At 39.9% G+C, this 13,164-nt stretch overlaps 1 protein-coding gene across 1 annotated transcript in view; it reads left to right on the plus strand.

Annotated features, from left to right (window-relative positions):
• MGA (MAX dimerization protein MGA) overlaps positions 1 to 13,164 on the plus strand; it is a 66,389-nt gene that overhangs the window by 30,690 nt on the left and 22,535 nt on the right. Inside the window, exons 13-17 of the mRNA XM_081341770.1 lie at positions 822 to 876; positions 3,969 to 4,465; positions 5,726 to 5,999; positions 6,767 to 7,255; positions 12,591 to 12,869. Coding sequence (XP_081197896.1) covers positions 822 to 876; positions 3,969 to 4,465; positions 5,726 to 5,999; positions 6,767 to 7,255; positions 12,591 to 12,869 — 1,594 coding nt within the window. The remainder of the gene's footprint in view (positions 1 to 821; positions 877 to 3,968; positions 4,466 to 5,725; positions 6,000 to 6,766; positions 7,256 to 12,590; positions 12,870 to 13,164) is intronic.

The raw sequence follows: 13,164 nt of genomic DNA on the forward strand, positions 1-13,164 counted from the left end.
TTTTCTGCTTTTCTTTGTGTTGTGGTGCTGCGGTGTGTCTTGGCCCGTCTAAAGAGAGTCTTGACACAGCTTCTTTTGTGTGCAGTGCGTTGGTTGCTTGCGAAGCATCTGGTCCATTTGTAATGGGTTTGCGGTAGAGGTTTTGCAGTTGAGGTGATGAGAGTGGTGACATTGAAGGAGACCATAATTTCGTCCTTGTTGACCTTGGTGTGTTTGATGCATTGGAGAAATTCCCCAGAACAATTTCTCCAATATATATTTCACTCCTATGCAGGCACCCTGCACTCTCCTAACCTGGGCCTCCCTGAATATGCAGACACCCCACTACTTCCCTGGGCCTCCCTGTACTCAACATGCATGCACTTGCATCACCCCTCTCCCTCACTTTCACAGGGTCCCCACTGGGGTTCCCAGGGCCTCACTCACACCTCTATGGCACCCTTGCAATCCTTACCTCTGACTCCCACCACTTGCTGCTTAATGACCTGCACATCTTGCAGCTAGGGTGGCAACCAAGATTACATTTTGACATGCTGTCATGCTTTATGAGCATATCACCTAGTGACACAATCCTGCCTTCATCTGCCATGTAACTCTAGGACTACATGTGTATCCAAAATGATGTGACATGTAATCTGTCAATCAGAAAACCACCAGTTTCTAATTTTGTCACATATGGCTCAATCTGACTATTTTGAAATGTTGGGATTGAAAGGTTGATTTCAGATAAGCATATTGGAAAACAAGATGTTGAATTTATAATCAGATTTTAAGATATATATATGTGTGTGTATATATATATATTTCTATATTGTTTCCAGGAATGTGATGCAGAACCCCAGCCTCTGAAAATTGAAGAGGATAAAGACCCTGGAGGTAAAATTAAAACTTGATCTTAGTTATTAGGTTCTTTGTGTGATCGGTTAGCACATGACAATGAAATATGTAAGGCGTAATTTTTGCAATCTAAACAAAATTGAATATTTTTCAAAGGAAGAAAGCTAAGCAGAACTAGACTGAGGCAATGTAGACTATGGAAAACAATGTTCCAGAGAAGTGGGTAGATTTAATGCATATTCCTATTGATTTGTCCTGCCTAAATGCAACTACATTAATACTGACCGATATTCACAGTGGTGAATAGTTTGTTTTTTAATAACATTCCTGCATCACCTGGATTGTTCTCTGTATATTTAGAAATAAAAAGTCAAAACTATGAATTCAAGTGTAAATATATAATGTTAATCATTGCAAGGAATTGCATAGGGAACCTCTCACAATTCTGAATATTGCTAAATAGCAACAAGGTAATCCTCGACTTACGATGGCAATTGGAACTGGCATTTCCACCGCTAAGCAGTATGGTCAATAAACATGGCTACATGGCTTAGCAGTGGCAGCCCCTGCTGTCCTGACCGCTGTCATTAATTGAATCTCACCATTGTTAACTGAATCCCATGGTAATTAGGTGAGGTAACATCTGCTCCCAGATTCCAGCCATTTCTAACAGCTTGATCCTCTCAACTTCTTAATCCACCCCACTTTCAAAACTTCCCAACCTAATTATCAACCATAACATAACACAGTAAAACCATACTATACCAGAGCACCTCAAGCCACACCATATACTGCCATTGCCATATTTAAAAAAATAGCATGTTTTGTCTATGTTTTAATACCTGTGTACATATGTAAAATATATACAAAGTACAGATAGATCTTGTTTAACAGTGGTAATTGGGTTCAGAATTTCCATTAGTAAATGATGCAGTTGTATAACAGAAGATGAAATGGCTACATTGCTTGGCCATAACAGTCCCAGTTGCTGTCGTTAATTGAGCAGAAATAGGTAGGTGGGAAAGTTGAAGTGTCCCTGTGAGAGTAATTGCAGGAAGACTGCAAAGTGCTCAAATTTTAATCATGTGACTACAGGGGTCCTGTACTGATTGTAACTTTGAGGACCGAGCATAACTACAGTTTGTTCAGCACCATTGTAAACTTCGAACTGTTGCTGTTTGTATGATTGTATGAGGACTACCCTATACTACCCCAGTTTGATCTGAGGCACTAATGCTTACTGCTATGTTAACTCAGTGGCAAAAAAAACCCACTGAATCTATTACTTAAAATAGAAAATAAGTCTAGAATTTAAAATATCTGTTATATGAGTTGAATCAGACAAAATGATTCAACTCATATAACAGATATTTTAAATTCTAGACTTAGACTTCTACAAATTTAGTTTGTAGATTTCAGTTATTTTGTTAGCAATAATAACAGGAGTCTAAATTTTAATGAAAAATATAAAACTATATCCTGCATATGTGGGTATTTATTTATTTTATTTTATTATATCCTACCTTATTTCCCACCTTTATTACTTTATTACAAACAAAGCAGCGAATACTCTAATACTCCTTCTCCTCCTATATTCCCCACAGTAACAATCCTGTCTGGTGAGTTGGGCTGAGAGAGGGTGACTGGACTAAGGTCACCCAGTTGGCTTTAATGGCTAAGGAAAGACTTGAACTTATGGTCTCCAGATTTCTAGCCTGATGCCTTAATTACTAGACCACGGGTCGGCAACCCGCGGCTCCGGAGCCGCATGCGGCTCTTTGAGCCGTCTCCTGCGGCTCCCAGCGGCCCGGTGCGTGCGCACCTCTTCGAACGGGCAGTGGTGCGCGCGCACCTCCCCAAACCTTTGGAGAGGTGCGCGCGCACCTCCGTGCGAACGGGCAGCGTCGCCGCTCTTTGAGAAAGCTGCCGCGGCACGTTTGCAGGCTGCCGAAAGCGGCAGCTCTGCAGACGGGCCGCGGCAGCTTTCCCAAGAAGCGGCGCCGCTGCCCATTCCGAGAGGTGCGCACGCACCTCTCCGAACGACCGTAGGTGCGCGCGCACCTCCCCAAACCTTTGGAGAGGTGCGCGCGTACCTTCGTGCGCGCATACCTTCGTGCAAACGCTTTTTGAGAAAGCTGCCGCAGCACGTTTGCAGGCTGCATAAAAACACATAAAAAAAAGGCAACCGTGTACGTCCGCGCATGCGCGTGCATGGACACACACACACGGCTCCCACTTTTTTTTATGTGTGATGGAACTGGTTCCCAGTGGCTCTTTTCCTTTTTCAGGTTGCCGACCCCTGTACTAGACCAAACACTCTCTCTCTCTCTCTCTCTCTCTCTCTCTCTCTCTCTCTCTCTCTCTCTCTCTCTCTCTCTCTCTCTCTCTCTCTCCATATTTCTCAATTAAGATAACATATCACGACATAGGTTAAACTACTGACTTAATACAAGATTTATATAAATGTAGCTGATGAAGGGAAAACCCCAAATCTGCTTGTGAGTGTCTCTAGCCTCAGTACCTGTTGAGCATAAAGGCTGCGCTGATGGGGCAGGTTGGGGAATAGGAAATAAAGCATTTGCAAAAACAAGTATTAAGACAAAAATTCAAAAATATCCTACAATTCTTAAAATAATTTTGAAGGGCAAAATTCACAATTACCAGATAAAATCTAATCAGACACCATTATTGGCAGTAAAACAAGGTTTATATAATTTGGGAAATATTTTGATAATTATATATTGGTATGATAAATTATGAGCAATAAGAATAATAGAAATGGCCCTATGCAATATGATAGAACAAGTTGACAGAAAGCTAGGTTAGTTAGCGCAAAGTACAATTTTTATTAGATTGATTATTTTACAACATACGTTTTCTAAGATTTGTTATCTCAGTATATTAATGAATATCTGGCCAATATAAAATTCATATGTGTTTAGCATATGCCTAAATATTATACTTTTATTGTTAATAAAATAAAGTATGATACTGTTTACTAAGATCTGTTTCTTTTGGTATTTTCCCTTGTGATTTTTTTCATGTTGATGAAAATAACAAGACAAATCCAAGTTAAATTGTAAGTTGTAGAATTGCAATATTTCAGAAACCTTTTTTCCATTATTTCCTAGAGAAAAGCTGGTGGTTTTCCTGTAGCGCTGAGGATCCATTTACTTCTTATGCACATCATATTACCCCAGATGGCAAAAACAAACTGATTGAGATTATTTCTGATTGCAACTGGGAGGAGGATCGCAATGAGATTTTGAATATCTTATCACAGCATATCAAAAATAAGATGCCCAAATCGCTCAAAGTAGGCAACTTTCTTATTGAGCTAGAATCTGAAAGTAAAACCTGGGATGAAAAGCACACCCCCATCTATTCTTCGCGAGTGAAAATCTCCGTGCCACCATGTCAGAACAAAACCGAAACCCTTCCTGTCGCTGTTGAGTCACCTAATGCTGGATTGTCACCGTGCAAGAAGACAGAAAAAATAACATTAACCCCTGAGAAATCACAGGAACAGAGGAAGAAAGGTTTACCCTTTTATGCAGGACTTTCTTCTGCAGGAAATCTGATTGCTCACACAGGCAAATATGGCTTAAGTTCCTCAGACTTGATTCAGGTAGGGGATTCTTCTGGGACAGTTTGGATTTCAGTGTATAGAATTCCCCCTCCAGCCCCTCTCATGTTATAGAATTTTACATAGCAACATTTTTTTTAGTAATTGTTACTGTTAAGTGGAGAGGGATAAAAACTCATGAATAGGATTCCTGATCTTATTTGTAGAGAAAACAAAATCACTCTAAACTCTGATTACTTGAAATTAGTTGATTTTTTTTCCTTGCAGATATTCTTAAAACATTATAAGCAGATGGGTTTTCTTTCTAATTTCTTGCCTATTAATGTTGACTGCTGACTTTAACCTCTTTTGCCCTAACTTTGGCCATGTTACTAAAGTAGAAGGCAGTGTGTTAAACACTCAAGTCAAAAACTGTAAGTTTATTTGTGCTTCTTGAGCTAACAAGAAGGGTAAACAATTAGAAATTCTTCATTTATCAGAAGAAAATTTGTCCAAGTACAGGTAGTCTTTGAGTTATGAATGTAATTGAGCTGCCTATCAGCTGCAGTTGTGATGGTCATAAATCGGGTCACCCACATGACTGACCCAATTTTATTACCTTTTTTTTTTTGCTTTATTTATTAAGTGAATACCGTGGTTGTTAAGGGAACGGGTGTCTCACTATGGGCATGGTTTTGCCAAAAAATGGAAGCAAATGCCAGTTTTTGGCAAAATAGTCATAAAATGCATTTACGTGACCATGGAACACTACAAAGGGCTGTAAATGCAGCTCAGTTGCCAAGTGCCCAACATGCAGTCATGTGATTGTGGGAATGGGAACTGCTGGAATCTCAAATCTGAGTCCTAAGTATCCCCAGGGAGTTCCATTGTGACTTCAAACAGTTGCTAAGTGACTAGTTGTAAGTTGAGGACTACCTACTGTACATCTGATACATAGACTTCTGAGTAAGGAAAGAGTTTTGATACTTATTGTTTAATATTTTATTAAGAGAAGTTTTTCCCATGGAAATTTTTTAAAAATAAAACACATGACCAGGCTCTGAATCATGAAAAATACTTTAGATAAAATAAGATGGGTTAAGAACATGTTTCCAAACAGCAGTAATTCATGTGGCTACAAATTGCTTTTTAAATTGAAGTAAATTTTAGAAGAAGTTCATTGGAATTGATTTCAGCTTTTTTAAAAAAAAAACACCCCACTATTCTATTGCATTAAGTACAAATTAAATCAGCACCTATGTTCTAGACTCTATTGAGCCATGACGTGATAGCGGATGTGGCATTTTGCCTCTTTTATTTCAGGTTAATGGTAAAAATTCTCCTCAAGCCAAACTTCTTTTGGGACAGATGGGAGCATTGCATCCAGCCAGTCATCTAGCAGCTTACCTCACGGGTAGACTGCAGTCATCCATGTCTGATCTCACAACAGTGATCCTCAAGATGGCACCCAGTAATAAAGTTGCTGTTTCTGAATCACTGTCAACTGAAATATCCCCGTCAGAAACATCTAAAACTTCATTTTCTCCTGATACTACATCAGTCTCCACTGCTCGTGTCTCAGCACAGAGACAGATAGGTAGGTTGGATTTTTTTCCTGTTCGTCTTATAAAAGAAATGAATGGATGAGTGAAAAACAAAGAGCATTTTGTTCTATCATACTGCATAGTGCCATTGATTCTAATATACTGCTACGCCATCCTTGGAGAAAAATGACAAGACTTAAATTGAAAAGCTAAAAACCAAGACGATGGGTGGCCTGAGGATGGGTGGAGATGAAGAATTTCTGAAGAATTGAACAAGCTTGGATGAGGAGTGAGACATTTTCAAAGAAAACAAAAACCAAGAAAGTGCAAGTTGCCTTATAGAAAAAGCACCTTTGGGTCATTGGGACTAAGAAGCTGCTTCTGCCCATGCCTCTGTTAAACTGGGTTTCATTTTTTTAAACAATATATTTTATGTGTTATTCAAAACCAAAATACTTTGTAATAGATGATTTAATATTTTCAGAAAAAGTTGTTTCTCTATTTTTTTTTCTGTGATTTCTCCTCAACTTTGTCATTACTGTTAAACATCATGTAAGGAAACCAAGAAAGGCCAACTTTGAAATATTTTAAACTTTTTAAAATTAGCTTTTGCTTGCATGTAACCATTTTTATGGCTGTTGCCCTTACATGGATTCATAACTGAAGCTTTTAAGACATGGGCAGGATAAGAGAGTTTCTTCTGTACTTGACCTCCTTTATTAAGAAAATGCAACCTAGAATTGATCACTGCCATAAATGTAGAAAATACAAAATAAAAATTATTAATATATTGATTTTGAAAATCTGTATTTCTTTTCAGCTCCTCGGCCATTATTAGATGGCATGAACAATCAGTTGACCTCTGTAAATACAGTTGGAGGTCTACAGAAGAAGGCTTCTGAAACTGGGTCATCTCAATCTCTGACAGGAACACAGAAATCTAACACCAAATCTATCTTACTTTCTGCTGGTTCAACTACAGTTGTTACTACAACTGCTGTAACTTCTGTGGCATCACTTCCTGTAACAATTTCCAGCCCTTTGCAGAATAACAATGCTACCCATCCTTCTGACACTGCTTTTACAAATACTGTTGGAAAACAAGAAATAAATATATCCCCAGCCATGGATGCTATGGAAATAACAAAGCCAGTTACAAGCGTGTCTTTTGCTCAGTCTTCAACTTCAGTTTGTACATCCACAGCTGTAGTCCCAATCACTGTGACTTCACCTACTTCATCAGTTAGCTGTGTTCAGCCTGCTGGACTCTCAGGAATTCACAAAAGCCCTTTGTCAAATCAAAAACAGGGTAAAACTTTTATCATCACTTCTTGCTACAGATGTTTGTTTTGATTGAATCTTTGCATTGCCAACCAACCCTATGAGGTAGAGCAGATGTCCCCAACCCCCAGGCCACGGCCCACTACCGGGCTGTGGCCTATTTGGAACTGGGCCACATGAGTGGTGGGCCGGCGCGCACACAGCTCAGCTTGCATGAGTTGTGGGCTGGCGCATATGCATACACTTCAAGTTGCTCAAGCAGTTGGCCAGCGCCCGTGAACACGACTTGTACAAGCAGCAGGCTGGCACGCACACATGTAGCTTGACATGCGCAAATAGCGGGCCGTTGCACATGCACAAAGCTCAATTTGTGCAAGCGGCAGACCAACATATGCATGTGCAGCTCGACTTGCACAAGTGGTGGGCTGGCGCACAAAGGCCTTCCACTTGCACAAGCCAGTTCCCCTCCCCCCCCAGCTGCCAAGTTGCAAAGGTTGGGGACTGCTGAGATAGAGCAGTGCTTCCTAAGCATATAGATATACTGATATAACAATGAAGCTTTCCTTGTAGTTTAATTGCTCAAAGTCAAAGTAAGTTATTCATGCTAGGCCTTCTTCATTTGCTGATGTAGTGAAAAACAAAAGCAGGCATTGGATCATACAGGCGGAAGCTGAAAATAATTGATAAAAAATAAGCAATATTAAATAGTTAAATATATAAAATGAATATCCTTAATTCATATAATTCAAGTTTGTCAGTTGCTCATTAGATACTGCTACTGAATGACTTATTTGGTCTTATTCTTCCCTGCAGTATGTGATTGTTAGCTAACATTTTCTGTTCTTTCCATATGATGAGGTCAAAAAGACTATTCTTATGTGTGTGAAATCTTGAATTACTCTCCAGAATCTTGTGCAGCATGCCATTGCTCCATTACTTGAGTGTGAATGCCATGCTAACAAGTTAATATAAAAGGACTTATGAGCAATACAAAATATAGGAACCATCAGGTTAGAAGAAGCAAAGTTTATTTAGTGATCATGGGCTATATGGCTGGCATTAAATAGAATTAGAAACCTACAAAATCTGGAAGCTCCCAGGATATTGAATATATTAGTGTAAATTATTTTCTGTGTAGAAGTGTGGAAATATATGTGCATACCATATTTATCTTCTTCCCAATGATCTCAAGCACAGTTGCTGGGAGAATAGATTTCCATCCTTTAATTGGGAATAATGTACAGTGAGGGGGAAAAATTATTTGATCCCCTGCTGATTATGTACGTTTGCCCACTGATAAAGAAATGATCAGTCTATAATTTTAATGGTAGGTTTATTTTAACAGTGAAAGACAGAATAACAAAAAAAAAATAAATCCCAAAAAACTCATTTCAAAAAAAGTTATAAATTGATTTGCATTTTAATGAGTGAAATAAGTATTTGATCAATCAGCAAGATTTCTGGCTCCCAGGTATCTTTTATACAGGTGATGAGCTGCGATGAGAAGCATTCTCTTAAAGGGCAATCAATCAGAAACAGAAGCAATCAATTGGATTCCAAACTCTCCATCATGGCCAAGACTAAAGAGCTATCCAAGGATGTCAGGGACAAGATTGCAGCTTGGTGAGAAGGTAATAACAGTTGGTGTGATTATTCACAAATGGAAGAAATACAAATAACTCAATCTACTTCGCTCTGGGGCTCCATGCAAGATCTCACCTCGTGGAGTTGCAGTGATCATGAAAACAGTGAGGAACTGCACGGGAGGATCTTGTCAGTGATCTCAAGGCAGCTGGGACCATAATCACCAAGAAAACAATTGGTAACACACTATGCCATGAAGGACTGAAATCTTTGCAGCGCCAGCAAGGTCCCCCCTGCTCAAGAAAGCCCATGTATAGGCCTGTCTGAAGTTTGCCAGTGAACATCAGAATGATTCAGATAGCAGTATTCCAGTATTTGAGAGGCTGCCACATAGAAGAGGGGGGTCAAATTATTCTCCAAAGCACGAGAGGATAGGACAAGAAACAGTGGTTGGAAACTGATCAGAGAGAGAAGCAACCTAGAATTAAGGAGAAACTTCCTAACAGTGAGGACAATTAACCAGTGGAACAGCTTGTCTTCAGAAATCACGGGTGCTCCATCACTGGAAGTTTTTAAGAAGAGACTGGACAGTCACTTGTCTGAGATGGTATAGGTTTCTCCTGCTTGAGCGGTGGGCTGGACTAGAAGGCCTCCAAGGTCCTTTCCAGCTCTATTCTATTCTAACACCATGCCCACCATCAAACATGGAGGGGGAAATATGCTTTTGGGGTGTTTTTCTCCTAAGACACAGGTCTGCAACCCGTGGCTCCGGAGCCACATGCGGCTCTTTCATGTCTCCTGTGGCTCCCAGTCCTCTGCCATGGGCAGTCCAAAAAAAAAAAAGTGGGACTAAAAAATTTCAACCAATCAATTCAAATATGCAGGGTAGGTGCATATCTCGCCTTGGCTCCACTCTTCAGTCAAACCCTGTTCTGCGCATTTATGCGCATTTTTTGCGGCTCCCAGTTTTTCCTTTTGTGAGGGAACCGGTTCCGAGTGGCTCTTTCACTGTTTCAGGTTGCTGACCCCTGACCTAAGAGGACACAACAACTTCACCGTAACAAATGGACGATGGATGGGGCCATGTACCGTCAAATCTTGGGTTCGAACCTCTTTCCCCCAGCCAGGGCATTGAAAATGGATCGTGGATGGGTATTCCAGCCTGGCAATGACCCAAAACACACAGCCAAGGCAACAAAGGAGTGGCTCAAGAAGAAGCACATGAAGGTCCTGGAGTGGCCTAGCCAGTCTCCAGACCTTAATCCCATAGAAAATCTGTGGAGGGAGCTGTAGGTTTGAGCTGCCAAACTTCAGCCTTGAAACCTTAATGAAGTTGGAGAGGAACTGCAAAGAGGAGTGGGACAAAATCCCTCCTGAGATGTGTACAAACTGGTTGCCAACTACAAGAAACGTCTGTTATTGCCAACAAGGGTTTTGCCACCGAGTACTAAGTCATGTTTTGCGAAGGGGTCAAATACTTATTTCACTCATTAAAATGCAAATCCATTTATAACTTTTTTGAAATGCGTGTTTCTGGATTTTTGTTGTTGTTGTTCTGTCTCTCACTGTTAAAATAAACCTACCATTGAAATTATAGACCGATCATTTCTTTGTCAGTGGACAAATGTACAAAATCAGCAGGGAATCAAATATTTTTTCCCCTCACTGTAAAAAAAAATCTCATTTCCCTCCTTTTCTTTCTGCTCAGAATTCTTAACAATTGCACTGTCTATTTGAGAAGTGTACAATTTCACTTAGTTTCAGGACAACGTTAGTATGGCATACTGAAGTCTGTGTTCCAAAAGATAGCAGGAAATATGTGCATTTGTTCATGCACATGCTTTCAAGTCACTCTTCAATTTTAACAACAACTACATGGAGAAGTCTGCATTTTTTTTGGAAATGTTTGGGAACATTTGACATTGCCTTCTTCCTAGGGTGGAGAGAGTGGCTGGTGCAATATCACTTAGCTGTTTTTTTCTCCAAGGCAGGACTTGAATTTCCAGTTCAATGGCTTTAAACACAATTAGACACAAAAGTTCTAATTTTTGTTGTTTTTATTGTTATTACTATCAGTTCCTAGCTAAGGACACATGGATATATTGTCATAACATATATACTGTTCCAAACAGACTAGTCTGCAAAAGTAGGGTGTGATAGTTTAAAATGGTGGAGTACTTGGTGATTCCTTTAAATATTTCACTAATTATAATGGTTATGAAAAAAAATATTTTTCCCCTCTATAATGTTTCAATCTCAGTTTGAAAACCACAATAATAATAATAATAATAATAATAATAATAATAATAATAATAATAATAATAATAAGAAGAAGAAGAAGAAGAAGAAGAAGAAGAAGAAGAAGAAGAAGAAGAAGTTGGAAGGGACCTTGGAGGTCATCTAGTCCAACCCCCTGCTAAGGCAGGAAACCCTATACCATTTCAGACAAATGGCTGTCCAGTCTCTTCTTAAAAACTTCCAGTGTTGGAGCATTCACAGCTTCTGGAGGCAGGTTGTTCCACTGGTTGTTCTAACTGTCAGGAAGTTTCTCCTTAGTTCTAGGTTGCTTCTCTCCTTGACTAGTTTCCATCCGTTGCTTCTTGTCCTGCTTTCAGGTGCTTTGGAGAATAGCTTGGCTCCCTCTTCTTTGTGGCAGCCCCTGAGATATTGGAACACTGCTATCATGTCACCCCTAGTCCTTCTCTTTGTTAAACTACACATAACCAATTCCAGCAACCGTTCCCTATATGTTTTAGCCTCCAGTCCCCCAGTCATCTTTGTTGCTCTTCTCTGTACTCTTTCTAGAGTCTCGACATCTTTTTTACATCGTGGTGACCAAAACTGGATGCAGTATTCCAAGTGTGGCCTTACCAAGGCATTGTAAAGTGGTATTAATACTTCACGTGATCTTGATTCTATCCCTCTGTTAATGCAGCCTAGCACTGTGTTGGGTTTTTTGGCAGCTGCAGCACACTGCTGGCTCATATTGAAGTGATTGTCCACTAGGACTCCGAGATCTCTCTCACAGTTTGCTATTTTCTCCCGTTTGATATTTTCTCCTCATCAATTATGTTGTTTCTAGATATTGCCTCACCCATGAACTGCAGTTTCTTTTTTGTAATAATAATGCCTTGTTCTTAATGTTATTACTATTATATACCTTTATATACTTTGGGTTTGGTAATAATGAGATCTCTTCTTCCATCTATAGCCGTGATGGCGAACCTATGGCACATGTGCCACAGGTGGCACTCAGAGCTCTCTCTGTGGGCACGTGCACCATCACCCCAGTCCAAGGCCTTCAGCTGCGTTTTATAAAACCTTTTCGCTTTAGGCCTCTCCTGCTGTATGCAAAAAAAAAAGGTTCAATCAATCAATTTCAACTTCTCGCGGGGAAAAAAAAAAGATCTTGCAAAGTTGGAATTGATTGATTGAACTTTTTAGTCCCACCTAGTCTGCTGTTACCACTGCAGCCACACCCACCCAATGGGCCATGCCCACCCAATTGGCTACGCCCACCCAGCACCCAACGATACATAAGTGGGTTTTGGGTTGGAGTTTGGGCACCCGGTCTCTAAAAGGTTCGCCATCACTGATCTATCTTGTCCCTTTAAATCCCCTGAAATGCAAAAACTATTTAAAAAATTTTCTTGATTTATTTTGGGAAGCACTGGAGTATTACAGCAAAAATTTGCACCTCAACTTTGTATAATAGTCTGTAAATCTTATTTGTGTAGTAAGAATTTGCTAAGAAGAATTTTTTTTCCACAATAATACAGGTGCTACAAGTCCTCCAGGTTTGCCTCGTGGAGCAGAGTATCGTATGGGAACACGATTTATTTTGATTCCCGTACAGCAGTGTTCTTCTACTTCACAACCTTCACAAAATATGCAAGTTGCCTCTGGCAAAAGAGTAGTTTTACAACCTTTGAGACATCCAGGTGCTGTTAATCTCTACCGACACCCCAATGGTCAGATTATCCAACTTGTTCCCTTGCATCAACTTCAAACTTCAGGGGCACAGTCCAGTTTACAGCCCATAATGGTCCGTAATCCAGGTATAGAATGCAGCAAATATTTTGCTATTATTTTATGAGATTGTGTAAGTAATTCTGAAATAGCAGATCCTGCTATAATTGTATATCTAGTTTTAGTATACTAAAATACATTCTAATGGATAAGCGTGTGTGTGTGTGTGTGTGTGTGTGTGTGTGTGTGTGTAGGAAAGTGGTTGGGTTGGCCTTCCTGGAGTTCTTCAGTTTCAATTCCTAAATCGTTTCTCCACAATTCTTAGTGTTGTATCAACCCTTTTCTAGATTAGGGAACAGCTCTTAACAGGGAGTCAAATTGGGA

Source organism: Vipera berus (genome assembly GCF_964194415.1).
Source record: "Vipera berus genome assembly, chromosome: 1".
NCBI classification, from domain to species: Eukaryota; Metazoa; Chordata; class Lepidosauria; order Squamata; family Viperidae; genus Vipera; species Vipera berus.